This window comes from Falco naumanni, chromosome 4 (genome assembly GCF_017639655.2).
Source record: "Falco naumanni isolate bFalNau1 chromosome 4, bFalNau1.pat, whole genome shotgun sequence".
NCBI lineage: Eukaryota > Metazoa > Chordata > Aves > Falconiformes > Falconidae > Falco > Falco naumanni.
The window spans coordinates 60,916,913-60,930,421 of record NC_054057.1 but is presented as its reverse complement, the minus strand read 5'-3'; the positions used below and the strand labels follow the sequence as shown (position 1 = coordinate 60,930,421).

The 13,509-nt window shown below is 44.4% G+C and overlaps 1 protein-coding gene across 1 annotated transcript in view; it reads right to left on the bottom strand.

The window, feature by feature from the left end:
- Positions 1–1,038: 1,038 nt before the first annotated feature.
- The window catches only part of TMIE (transmembrane inner ear), a 31,606-nt gene continuing 19,135 nt past the window's right edge, over positions 1,039–13,509 (bottom strand). The window contains exons 3-4 of the mRNA XM_040590432.1: positions 1,592–1,741; positions 1,039–1,145 (exon numbers count right to left, since the gene is read on the bottom strand). Coding sequence (XP_040446366.1) covers positions 1,039–1,145; positions 1,592–1,741 — 257 coding nt within the window. The remainder of the gene's footprint in view (positions 1,146–1,591; positions 1,742–13,509) is intronic.

The following is a 13,509-nucleotide window of genomic DNA, read 5'->3' as shown; positions in this document are numbered from 1 at the left end:
CGGGGACCAGAATTCTGGGATTCTCAAAGGTTGTCAACTGCTCAACTTGTACTTTAACTGTATAAAAGTTTAGGTAGTCTTTATGGTGCAGCTGACTTTTCATAAATTGCTTTCTTGTGCTAATTTATTCATGAGTTCAAGCTGCAATAATTTACCATGGTCTGATTAAATCTACACCGAATAGCCAGACTTTGGACGGAGTACGCGCACATGTTAGTGGGACGTAAAGGCTGTTTACAGGAGATCAAAATTTATTAGCTTTCTGGGGTGGAACCGCCATTCTGCTGCCCAAATACCCTTCCTGTCTCATCTGGATATTCTCATGTTTAATTTATTGGTTGTCCAGAACGAACAGCTAGGCAGGAAGAGGATGCAGCAGCAATGAGTGGCTGTGGCTTTCTGCTGTCCACAGGCGTGATCCTTTGCACTTTCTGGGATCTACTGATAGCTGGTCCTCACAGAGTTAGGATTAGGTTTTTGGGGCAGGAAATCAAAGGATACAACACTAATCACTTCTATATGTGATTGCCCACACAGGTCAGAGTGCATTAACCTACCCTTGGGTGACCTTGGACTTCAGAGTAGGTTAAGAGAATTTAACTGTATGGCCAAGGGCTTATGCATGCCCATTGGGTTCAGCTCCCGAAAGTGGTCCAGCCATTCTCAGTTCATAGTGTGGGCACAGTCAGTTGTCGGAACACCTCTGAAATACTGAGGTATGTGCAAGTTCCTACTGTTAAGCATTGAGCTCTGTATTTTGCTGGTGTAGGACTAAATTTCTATGGTTACGTTATCTGCCTCTCACCAGTTTCATGGACTGAAGCATCACATTTTCAGTTGTGGAAACTTCCAGTTTCTATGAAGCTATAGATTACAGGGTTTGCAAAGATGTAGGAAAGAGGAAAAAAAAGTTCATAAAAAAAGGTATTGAGAAGATAGAGGTCAAACGCAGAAAGGCAACTGAGAAGCAGAGTCCAAGGTATGATGAATCTCATCAGAAAAGAGAAGCCACAGACAGACAGACAGGAAGGCAGTCCCCTAATCTCCTTGCAGGGCCATTTCATCTTCTTCTTTCACCACAGGCAGGGAGCTGAGAGGTCTGGACTGGACATGACCAGAGAGAGTTAGGAGAGTTTCAGTAGAGCCTAGGGTACAGAATCAGGAAAGGTGAGTAAGAGCAGCGGAGACCAGTGCCAGAAATACTCTTGGCCATCCAAGTAGGGAAAGCCATTTATGGGTCAAGGCAAACTATTTTTCTTCTTACTGACATCCCCCAACCCAGGAACTGGACGTTAAAATGAGTCAGACTCTATGGGAATTTTAAACATGAACTTCAGAGAAATGACCCTGGCTTACACCAATGGAGAAACTGTCCCTTTCATCTAAATGACTGTGCCTGCTGCTGCAAATGCTGCAGGTTTAGTGCCCCTGGATGGGAGTGGTTTACGCAGTCATGGCAGTATCTTAACAGTTGTGCCCAAGGAGCCACACTGATTTACACTGCGGGACAGCCTAGCCCTTTGCATTCATGCACACAGAAAGAAACCCCAAAAGAAGAGGTGGGTCTCATGTGTAGGGACATGGGAAGTACCTCCAGGGATCTCTGTCAGCTCATTGAGCGGTGGCACAGTCTCCAGCTTGTCTGCATATGTCTTGGCTGCTTGTCGTTGAGCATATCGTGCCTCAATCTCTTTCCTTGTTCGAGGAATCCGGCACTTGAAGATACAGCACAGCGTAATAACTGGGAAGGGAGAGAGGGAAGCAAGAGCGTTCAGTTTAGTCAGCAGATCTCCAGTACAGTCCAGTACAGGCTCACCCATTTACAGTGGGAAGACTGCAGGAAGAAGAACTAATTTCAGTAGAGATTCTTCCAGCAGCAACCTGTAGCCATTTACATCAGTGGAAGTGCCTGCCTGAGGGATATGGTGCCACAGTCTACAGCAACTGAGTTACCTGAAAATAAAGAATTACCATGCTTCAGCTGAGTGGTAAAGGACTGAGCATGTCCTTCCCACCAAAACCAATGTAAACCACTGCCTTAAACCATATATGCCAAATTCCAAGCATCAGAGCATCAACAACTTAAATTTGTTACCTCTTTGGAATTGATAGCAGCAATTAAGATGTACTGTCACCTTTCAACAGTGTGTTATTGCTAGAAGTTCCTGACAACACATCTTAGCCATTCATTTTTGGGGTAGGTAGATGCTGGGATTGTCATCCTCCAGCTGGAGAAAGCAATGAGCAGTTTGGCATGGAAACACTGTAAAGCCTTCAAAATAGACCCAGAACAAGAGCTCAATATATGTCTTAACTGAATTTCATCCAAATCCATTTATGGCAGGCCAAGAACTAAACCCAGATTGTCCTAAATCCCTCCATCAAGTGCTTACTGTTCCATCATGCTTCTTTCCATGAGCTAGGCTTCTTTACATGACTTAAAAGATGAGGGTGATGCTTTTACTCCTAGTAAGATATATTTTCCCTTTGTGCTGAAACCTGTACATTACTTTAGAATTTCCATCTGCAAGTCTAATCATGATTCAGACAATTCATTCTAATGAAATTACTATTGGTTGGTTTCCTGGAGCACGAATTCACAGACTTCATCAGATCATTGGTTCAGCCATGTACCACCTCTGACAACAGCAAAGCAACTTCAGGGAAAAGGTCAACGACACTTGGAAACTGGTAATCATAAAATTAGTTGGCCCACAGGTCATAAACATATGTCAAGAAGCATGAGATCCATGATCTTTATGAACTTTTGAGTTGCTTTTTTGTGCACATCCTTAAAATAGTTTGAGGGATTCTCCTATTTTAAATAAAAGCTTGACTCCCCAACCTACCAAAGTTCTTAATCTCATTTATACTTTGTGGAAATGGGTTCTGCAGGCAGCCAGAGCCTTGTGCTTGTAGAGATGCTGTGTGATCCATTTTACATGCTCTGACTCCTATTTTAACTGGAGTTCCCCCATGCCACATCAACGCCACAAGAAAAGAGCAAGCATTCAACTTCCTGGACACTTCAGAAGTCGGGTGATCTCCTCTGGCTTTGTATCACCATGAGCCATGTATCAGGCTTTTGTAACTAATCCAAGGAAGCGAGGGAAATAATCTGTACATTTGGTTCCAAATGTGAGCATTTCTCATCCAACAGCAGCAAAAAAATTTTTTGCAGACAGCATTCACAACATCAGCACATAGACTGTTTGCTGGTGTAAATTTTACTCTGGAAAAGTTTGTCCTGTACCTGTCCAGCCTCTCCTGAGTAAAGAGGGATCATGTTAACCAGGAACAAGCTCTGCATGACCTCTCCATATCACAGATGGGAAAAGGAAAGTAGTAAAACACCTTGCTTGGTGTTTTGGAGTTGGTGTAAAGTTACCAAGCATAGTGAAGCAGCTCCTTTTTCCCTTTGCTGAATTTTTCTGCCAAAAATATCCCTCCCCTTAAACAGTTTGCTGCCGAGGTGCCATAGTAGCATCACACTTAGGGCCATCTAAATGTCACAACCGGACGAGACAACTGAAGTGGAAATAAATTGCCTAAAACAACATAAAATTGTAATAACCTGTAATTGGGGAAGCAATCAGGATGCTTTTATCCTTGCTCTTCCATGAGGGTCAGCAACAAGCTGAGGGTAATTGCACTTTTACTTGTTTTACAAAAGGAAAGCAAGGTGCCCATATGGTGTTATTGGCAGCTTGCAGCTGGGTAACACCACATCTGGAAAGCACACAGCTGGCTCTGCCCTGCTGTTCGGGGCAGCAGGATCTCACTGGGCACCTGCCGGAGCCCGCTACAGCTGCACCGCAAGAGGCAGGAGGCACAGACCTTTTCAGGCTGGGAGACAAAAAAATACCCAGTACCTGAGTAAGGACTCAAGGCAAGGTCAGACTAGAAATAAATATGCATTTTTAACAGTGACAGCAAGTGGGGAAACAATTCGCTGCAGGGAATGGGGTACGTGCTTTTTCTCTAACCACTTTCAAATAAAGATCTATTGTTTTCCTGAAAGCACTCTGGAATTCAGCTAAGCCAGGAAATCCTCTACTCACATTTGAGAAAAATTTGCCAGGAAAATTAGCACCATATTTCCTGGAAACTGATAAACAATAAGACTGTCAGCTTTCAAGTAAAGCACAAAAAGATTGGTCAATGCCCTTGAAAGTCAAGGGCAAAATGCTTGCCAATATCACAGGAGTTGGCTTAGCCCTACGGGAAGGAGCCAGAGTTGTATCTCTCACAGTTCCACTTCTTTTCAATTACTAAGGATAAAAACAGTAGTTGCTACACGGCTGTCATGAGCTGGGCTCTCTGTTTACCTTTCTAATGGAGATGAAGTGTTACATTGCGGTACTGGGGACTTACGTCGATTTGGGATGTGAAATGATTCATAACCAGCCACTGAAGCAAGAGGCTTAGTGAAAGTGGTACAGTACTATTCCTCCATCCATCCCCCTTGCAAGCTGTGCTTGGTGTGAGGCTCCAGCCATACAGGGAGCTCAGTATTGAACTAAATGCCATTATCTTTATAAAAAGAACAGTCCAGTGAATAAGATTTCGGTACAGGAACTTTAGGATGCTGAAGATACCAGGAATGATCATTTCATTGCTAGGGGGAAGTTAGTGCCTGATGGATATCTTTGCTTTTCCCTCCAGGTCAGACACAGGAGACAGAATGGGTGGAATTCCTCTGCTCTGGTCGGTGTGCCCCAAAACTAGAGATTACAGCCTGGGACAGGCACTCCAGGCTCCCTTTATCACTGATGGAGAGAGAGAAGCATCTCTACAGGGTGATTAATCTCATTTTAAGACAGAGATTTAAGATATGCCAAATAAATAATTCTCTGCAGCTGCCTTTCTCTCCACAAACTATAAAAAGAGCTTGGAGTCACCAGTCTGACAGGAGGACAGAAGAGCTGTGACTCCCTGGAGTGAGGGCCAAGGCTGGACAGTCTGCCCTGGGGCTTCCCAAGTGGTGTCAGAGATCTACATTTAGACATGCAAATTGTTCCCTCAGAAGAGGTGAATCTTGACTTTGGATGTTAAGAGTGAAATGTTTGTTGCATATTAGAAGTTCAGAGCTATCTCAGCACCATTTCTGTTGTGCCTGATAGAAACTTTAAGTTTTTTCCTGCTTCAGACTGGTGAGATTATACTTGCCTCATTGCTAATATATCCATCGAGCGAACCAGAAGCCATGTAACCTGCAATGTTCCCTAGGCCTTTGTTGACGCCAAGGTTAACGCTGTTTTCCACTGGAGGAGCAGTGATTTTTTGCATCCTGAAGACAACCTGGGAAACAGCACATGCCTGTAAGAGCCCCCTCACCACCACTGCCTGGGGTTCGGCTGCCTGGCTTCAGGGCCAAGATGAGAAGTAATGCAGCTGGTGGCCTTCAAGGGAGGGGTCAGAAGCCTCGGTGGAGGCTCCCCTTTTCCTCACCTGGGATGACTCCACAGCCGATGCTCTCGTGCCTGGCTCCCGCTGGAGGGCCACTGCACAGGGTGGTGCAGCGATGCCCGTGCCCGGCCACGTGTCCCACTGACCCAGGGACATGACTTTCGGGCTTTACCTCAGACCTGCGGCATCCCTACCCCTTTGTCTGACACCAGGTACGCTTGGCCGTTGTGTGAGGGTGGCTAGGAATGAGGGTTGCTGTTTAAAAAAATCTATTCCTACAAGATAGTGGATCAAGAATTTTGCTCTCTTCCACGAAAGTTAAATATCAAAGCAATGCTCCTACAGTATGTGGCATGGCATCAGTTGAGCATGTTAACTGATGGCCCATGTTCTCAGGGTAGAGCTACAACATAAAAACCCCAACACTTAAAACCTCCATGAGGTTTATACGTACCGTGAACATAGCTTAAACTAAAAGTTTTTGTTTGGGATGTGAATATGTGCAGGGATATTAATTACAACTCAGTTGAAGAGTGATAACTTGATCACTTTTGATTCTGGGTCCAGAGGAAGAAGTACTGGGGGGACCATTTAGCTTGAATGTAACTCGAGAATTTGTTGTTATGCTTTTCTTCTGGCAGGCAGGTGACCTGACTGCAAGCCTTGAATGGCTGTTTTATATTAAACACTCACCAATTCTCCTATTCCCCAGGTGAATGCTTTAATCACACTGCTATTAAACAATATTTGGTCTCGTTCTTTCATGCTGTGGCTCTCCTTTTCCTTTCCAGGATTTCAGTTTTCATTTTAATTTTTGAGAAGGCTTCTAAAAAGCAGCCAGAGTTAACTATTCCATTAATGCCTGCCTGATGCTACGGTGAGCTTGAAGGAATCTCCATAAGATGTATCAGTGCCACAGTAACACCACAGAAGGTCCATAGAGATATCAAGGTTTGAAAGGTGACATTATTCATAGTTTCTCTGCTATCGAACTACATGAGGCAGAAGAAGATACAGCCTTGCAACAAAATGTAATGGATTAATTTACAATTCTCTCCATTTTCTCGGCTTTTCTGTACCAATAATGTATGGTCTTGGGATACTGTGATAATAAGCATCTTCCGTGAACTGCACAGTTGAAGTACAGAGTTTTTTCTTTTTCAATAACATGCTGTGGATTGCTTTGCTGGTTGGCTTCTAAAAATCATTCTCTCACCTGTTTTGTTTTTTTTTTTTCTTTTCAGTTACCTGACATACACAGTTGAAATTGGCCACCTGTTCTGAAGGAACATTTCTGGTTTAACTTAAAAAGCAGGGTCCGATCCTGCACATGGTATTCACTTTCCATGCTGAAGATTCAAGCTGGCAACATATCAAATTATGGTTCATTGTTTCTGCCAGGCTGATCATGTGAAGTGTGATTTTTCAAGAAGGAAACAAATACTTTGTAGTCCTTTATGAAATGGGTGTTTAAAGGAGTCAACTTTTTGCTAGCTATGATGACAGAAGAGGTATTGTAAGTGATATCTTTTTGTTCTTCAGCATATACTAAAAAACCCTGACTGGGGAAATAATGGAGAACTCCAAGGCATGTTCCTTTTTGGATTTTTAACATGTTTTCATAATTTTTTCAGGAGGCAATGTCTTCCTAATATTCATACTCAATACTATTCAGGTTGAAGGAGCTGAGAAATGACCCCCAAAAACCTCTCATCTAGACTGCAGTAACAGAGCAAATAATAAACACATAATTTCCACCATAAACAATTCTGGCTGTGTGTTCACTCCCACTGACTTAAACTAAAATATTTTTTTTACTAATTGAAGCAAGCTAAGAGCATATGCAAAAAACCACAAGAGGAGCTGTATTGGCTTAAGCCAAGTATCCATGTGGCCACGATGCCCTGTTCAGTCTCTTTTTTTTTTTTTTTTTCACTTAAGCCAATTTAGCTCATCAGTGCTGACACAGTTGCTTCTAGTTTAGCTGGGCAGTATATTTTAAAAACAAAAAGAAGGAAAGAAACTACTTGGTTCTCCCAGGAGCTAGGAAAGATATAAATGACTTATCTTCTCCAGAAACTGCTTGGTGTAATATTTCAGTAGAGCTGCGACTGAGACATGAACAGTTTTATAAATTGGATGGAAATTGGCTGAAATACACAGTAGGTTTGTTCCCTTCGAAGCTGAAAAATTACAGTCTGCCAACGAAACATTTAATTAACATTTAGCCAAGTAGCCTGTGCTGCTCTGAGTTAATTAGGCAGCCATTCCATTGTTAATAATGCAAGCAATTAATGCAGATGTATTCAATGGCAAGTTAACTGCGGCACTTGTGTTTAAATGCTCTTTGAGAAGCCTGGAGAGCACTTATTACATGGCTACAGCGATGCTTTAAGGAAAGAGCCGGCGTATTTTGGTTGTTCAACTACTCGGCGGTGTTAATAACTGGCTAATTCTGATCATGTAATGACCAGCGAGGGCTACTAAGCTCTTAAGAAAATTAGTTCGTGCTCGAGTGGCTGCCTGTAGGACTGGTCTACCCTGAGCGGTCGGCGGCTGCTGGTGGTGTCTGGAGCACCTCATCTAAAGGTGCCGGGGCTGCTGCTGGAGCTATTGCTGAGATGAGGTGCTAGTGCCTCAGAAGGGGTCCCTGAGCTGGTTGCAGGAGGAGACCTTCCCTCGGCAGGGTCTGCAGCCGTTACAGGACATGCAGCTGCAGCCTGGCTGGGGCTCAGGCTCGGCAGCGGGGCTCGGGGTCTTCTTCCTTCTGGAAAACGGAGGCAGAGGTGGTAAAAACGTCAGGTTTAAAGGCTAGGGTGGAGATCAGTTAGGTGCTCTCTCAAGCTCCTTCTCAATCCTGCATTTTACCCTGCTCGGTGTTCTTTCAATAGAAATCTAGTACTTGGATTAATGCACGAATTTCCTAGAAAGCAAAAATAGGAGCCAAAGAATAATGAGGTCTAGACTGTAGTCTCAATAGTTGTGTCAATAGACTTCAAGAAAAACATGTTTTTAAACATGTCCACCTTTGTAAAGTGCCCTGAGGACATGCTGGAAGGGGTCAGGGCTGCGCCTGTTTGCTCAGCTATCAGGCTTAACTACACCTCTCCGTGGGGTGTTTATCCTGGTGTCTGGAGATGGGGGTCTGTCCCCAGTACGGGGTCACGCCGTCTGACCTCTGCACGTCACAGATTATTACGTGTAATTAGTGCCCGAGTGAAATAACTCTGGTTGGGTTGGATCCCACCTCACCCTGCGGAGAGCTGTTAGGGGGTAGAGTGTGGCAGTGTTTAACCACCCTCCCTGCCACCTGTATTTCTCGAGTTCTCATTTGAATTAAGTTGGGTTTAATTGCCAGGCTCTGCTCTCACTTCTATCTGCTAGACTAAAAAGATATTTAATTCTTCTTTTCCCCCTTTTTCTTTCCAAAGTCCTTCAATGCTGCAATCAAGTGGCTTTTTGATCTTCTTTCCAACAAGCTAAACAAAGCAGAGTCAGTGAGACTCTTGCTTGAAGACTTTTCTCCAGGCATCAGAGGTGAGAATTTTTGGCCTTTTTTTTTTCTTTTTTTTTTTTTTTTTTTTTTTTTTTTTCCCCTGCAAGCCTTGTATTTTCAGCGGGTTTGGTCCGTTTATTGTGGTTTTTTTTCCACACATACGCACAAGCATCTCACCAGGACAGCATACAGAGGTCAAAACCCTTTCTTAGCTCTTACTAATCCACACAAATACATTCCAATAATTCCTTACTGCAGCATCACCCCAAACTGCACTGTTGCTTAACTGATTGCTTTGCTCTGATAACAGTTACTAAATTTTACTGATCATAATTTAGTCCCTGGATGTTTGTTTATTCTGTAGATGAGGTCTATATCCTTTGTCCCAACCATAGATCTTTGCTTCTGATGTCATTCACTGCATTTTATTCGAACAGATTCAGACAACTGTCTGCATGGTTCCTTCCACCTTTTTTTTTTTTTCTTTTCTTTCTTCTTTTTCTCCACCCCCCGCCCCCTTTTCTCCTGTCTGCCACCAAGGAGGACAGCTTTAACAGCAGCCACTTCGTATTTATTCTCAACTTGCCAGTGAAAACAGTGAAAACCCTAACCCCAGGTTAGGGTTGGACCTCTCATCAGAACAAATGTTTGCTTAGGAAATTTTGATCTGAGCAAAGTTAGATTTCTGGGCTATGAAACGAGCAGGACAAAAAGCAGCAGGTAGTTGCTGGGAGCTCCCTAGAGCATCCCTGTAGACCCAGGCAGGGTGTTCAGAGATCATGGGTCATCTCAACCTTAGGTAGACATCTAAAGCAAACAGGTTAATTATTCCCACTTAGTTTGTCATCTGGTCAGTAGATGCCTGCCCTGAAGGCATCTCTAGATATATGAGATGAATTGTAGGATAAAATCCATATTAGATGTTTTGGCTGGCAATCTGAGCTATTAATTAACACAAGCCCTAATTAAAAAAGAAAAAAAAAAGCTAATGATTGCTTCTGCTTTTTGTCTCTTTCTTGGGGTCTTTTATACCTGGTGCAATAGCTCCTAAGGCTAAGGCGGAGCTCCATAACCTTCTTCCATCCCCACCATGCCTTCTTAAAGGCTGGGAGAAGGAGCAGGATTTACCATCCAAGAAGGTGAGAGGTTTGGGACTGAACCTTCTCCATTGCCTCCATGCAACGAGAGCATCTGTCCCGAGGAAGAGCCAGCAGGGCAGCTGTGTGAGGCAAGAGCTAAGGATGATTGTTCCATAACAAGGAGAAATGCCTCTTGACAGGCATTTATTAAAAGAATAAGCAATATGTTGGACCTATCTCTTCTGAACTAGCAACAAAACCCAGGATCCCAACACCCACAGCTAATCTTGTGATTTGGGAAAATCAAAACGAGATTAGGATCTAATCTTTGCAGCGCAGGCTTGTCTACCCCCAGACCTTATGTAGTCCTACGGATACACACAGATTTAAATTCATAATTAATTGCAAGCAACATATGGCTGCTACCTACATTTATTTACACCAGCCAGCAGGGAATCAGGGGTATAAGCTGTTATTTACTCTGCCCTGGGAATCTGCAAAATCCCCGTTGTTTGGTGTTAGTTGGGTTTTGTGAGTTGATAGCTTGTGTCTGTTTGTGCTGAGTAGAGAAAAATGCACCGGGGCGTGGGGCAGAGTCATGCATGAAATTGCACAGGAAAGGCAAATGGGAATTACAATGATGATGCTCTGTTGAAATAACAATAGTAATAATAAATCAGAACATGGCGAGTTATTAACCAAGTTGGTTTGCCCAGGAAAGCTGCAAATCTGACTTTCATTTTCAGGCCCGTAAAGCCATACACAGGCGATATTTGCTTGTCCCACACAGATCTCAAGCACGCCTGTACCTCTCACGCTGTGCCATACAGCAAAGCAGTCTCTCCCCAGGGTCCCCATCTCTGATGCCAGCGTCCACCTGTGCACCCCAGCACCCCACTGCCTTGAGCATGCCCGATCATTGAGCAGGGAGGAGGATGGAGAGGTAAGTCAGGCTTCCAGCTGGTGGGAGCACCTACACAGAGGAGCTGTTTTGGAGCCCCACTGTGGTCCAGCACCCCATTTCTTCCCCTTGCAGTCTCCAGACACAACCCCCTGTGTGACCTGACAGCTGTGGCAGTTAAGGGAAGTCAGCCTCAGGCAATGGCATCTCCAACCCTTTTTAGCTGATAGGGATCACAACAACTAATTCTGTGGTAGCCTGGGGGGTGTTGTGTGAGCGTGCACAACAGTGGAAGTTTAAGATAACATCGCAGCACAAAACAAGAACACCATGGGTTATTTGTTATCAAAATAATCAACAAGAAAGAATATTTACATGTCATTAATTGAGGTACTTAAAAAAGTGGTCTTTCCTTTTTATAAGACACTTAACTCCCTTAAGCACCCTATTTCGTGCTCAACTTGAGCTACAGGGGCTGGTGCCAGTGAGCTTGTGGGTTGGGTTATTTTGTAGCCCTACAAGTGCAGAGCCCCTCTAAAACAAAAGGAAAAGTCTCTAAAACTCCAAAACAGAAGGAAATGTGTGATAAGAGGTTTCTACGTGAGAACCTGGGCTGAGGGCTAAAGAGGGGCTCAACCTATTGTCCCAATGCAGAAACCATCCCTTGTCCAAGGGATGATGCTCCCTGTGCCAGAGGACAGTACTCCCCCTCCTTACAATGATGTGTTACTCCGTGCATGCTAATGAGCGTTTCTCATGCTGGGCGGCTGGTGATGCACTGATTGAAGATAGACGGCTAAAGCCTCTGTCAGAAAGCACTGTGAGAAGCATCCCTGAGCCAACCTACGTTATCCATGCCGCCCTGGAAATTCTGCACGTTAATGGAAACATCTGAGTAGTTTTGCCATCTAAAAAGTAATGGTTATTTAATGGTGTCAATCTTTTGCCTGGCGTTTATACTTCAACACCCGCAGCAAGTTGGTAAATAAACCCTTTAACACCTCAAAATAAAATATGCTCAGTTAATTGCATTCAAGATAATTAACATCTTTGTTGGTGCTCGTTAAATAATACTTGATTCCTAGGCAGATGTTTGTTCAGTGCGAGCCTCCCTCCCTTGTACTTTCACACTATTTTACACTCCTCTGGAACCTTTGACAGGTTCTAGGGAAAGACTCCCAGTTTAGGTAGGCAGATATGCAAAAGCTTTGCATTTGTGACTCTGCAGCATCCCTCCTGACGACAGACCTGCATCTTCAAGCTTTCATGCCTGTGGCTATACATTCCAAGAAAAATCACTGGTGCTCGTGCCTGGGGCTACACGTTACTATTTGACTGGCACAAGTGAGAATGGAGAAGCATCTCTGGTAGGTCTTGCAGAAGGACCAAAGATAAGGAAAAAGAGATCAGAACTAAGCCTCCTACTTTTGCAATCAGCTTCTGCTTTAGCCCACTGCTTTGTCACTCTTTTTCCAGGTAAGCTCTACTTCCCAGCAGTACTAACCCTAGTGGGGACTACATGTAAGGGTGTACAGGGAGCAAACTGGTTTCTGCAGACCTAGAGCTGTTCTGGTGCCATTAAAACACCAGCACCTAATGAATTAAAGGTCCACTGCTCATGGACACGAGGGGGTCTGAAGTCCACCACCAGCTTAAGTGCCTCAGGAGTTCTTTGGCATGATAACAAGGTGCCACCCAAAGCCAACTGACTTGGTCTTCAGTTTGAGTTGAGCACAAGGCGTGAGCTCATGCCTGAACAGGGCAGTGGGATGCAGTAACGGCTCTGCTGCAACCCCACCTCAGGTGGGAGCCTCCTGCTACAGTTTCATCCTACCTTCTCCCTCACTTGCTCCGTTCAGCAGAGTACAGATTCAAAACAGGATGATAAGGAAAGGGGTCTCTCCCTGCCTGTGGTACCTGAAATGAGTCCGGTTGACATTGCATCGAGCTGGCATGATACAGAAGAAGGAGGATGCCGGGCAGGAGCTAAGAAGCATTGCTGCTTCACAGCACTGTCCTTACTCCCACCACCCTCATCATGCTTTCTCCAATCTATTTATGCCTTTCATTCCAGAGGCATGTTAAGTCATTTCACCCTGCATCCGGACCGGGTTGTTGGATTGTCTCTGCAGAAATCAGTGGAGCTCAAAGAGGTGCTGCCTGGATCCTCCCTGGGGGGCTGCTGTCCACAGACCTGGAGGTGTATGTAAACAAGGGAACCAGCAGACCTTGAAAGCAAAGCAGCATCCAGAGGAAAACAAACAGCCCACAGGGTTGCTTAAAAATGTTGATGGTGGTTGTTAGCCAAGTAAAAGGGTGAGTCGATGGAGAGCACTGGGCAAGTCTTGGGCCAGCTGCTGGCTTTCCCAGGGATGGATCAGGACCATCCCCTCCCCAATCACAGCACTGCAGTTTGCAAAGGGTAATACCTTTGGTGCAAAGTTCTCAGTCTTTGTGGATGAAACGGGCTGCGCAAGATTCCAAGGTTGTGACTCAGTCCCATCCTATCAGAGCAATAGCTTTGGACCTCAGTTCCCTATTTACAGCTTTCACAGGATCAAAAAAGCAGATAGCAGCCCTCCTGATTGAATCAAATCCTCCTGACTGCTAGTCTCGTCTTAGAT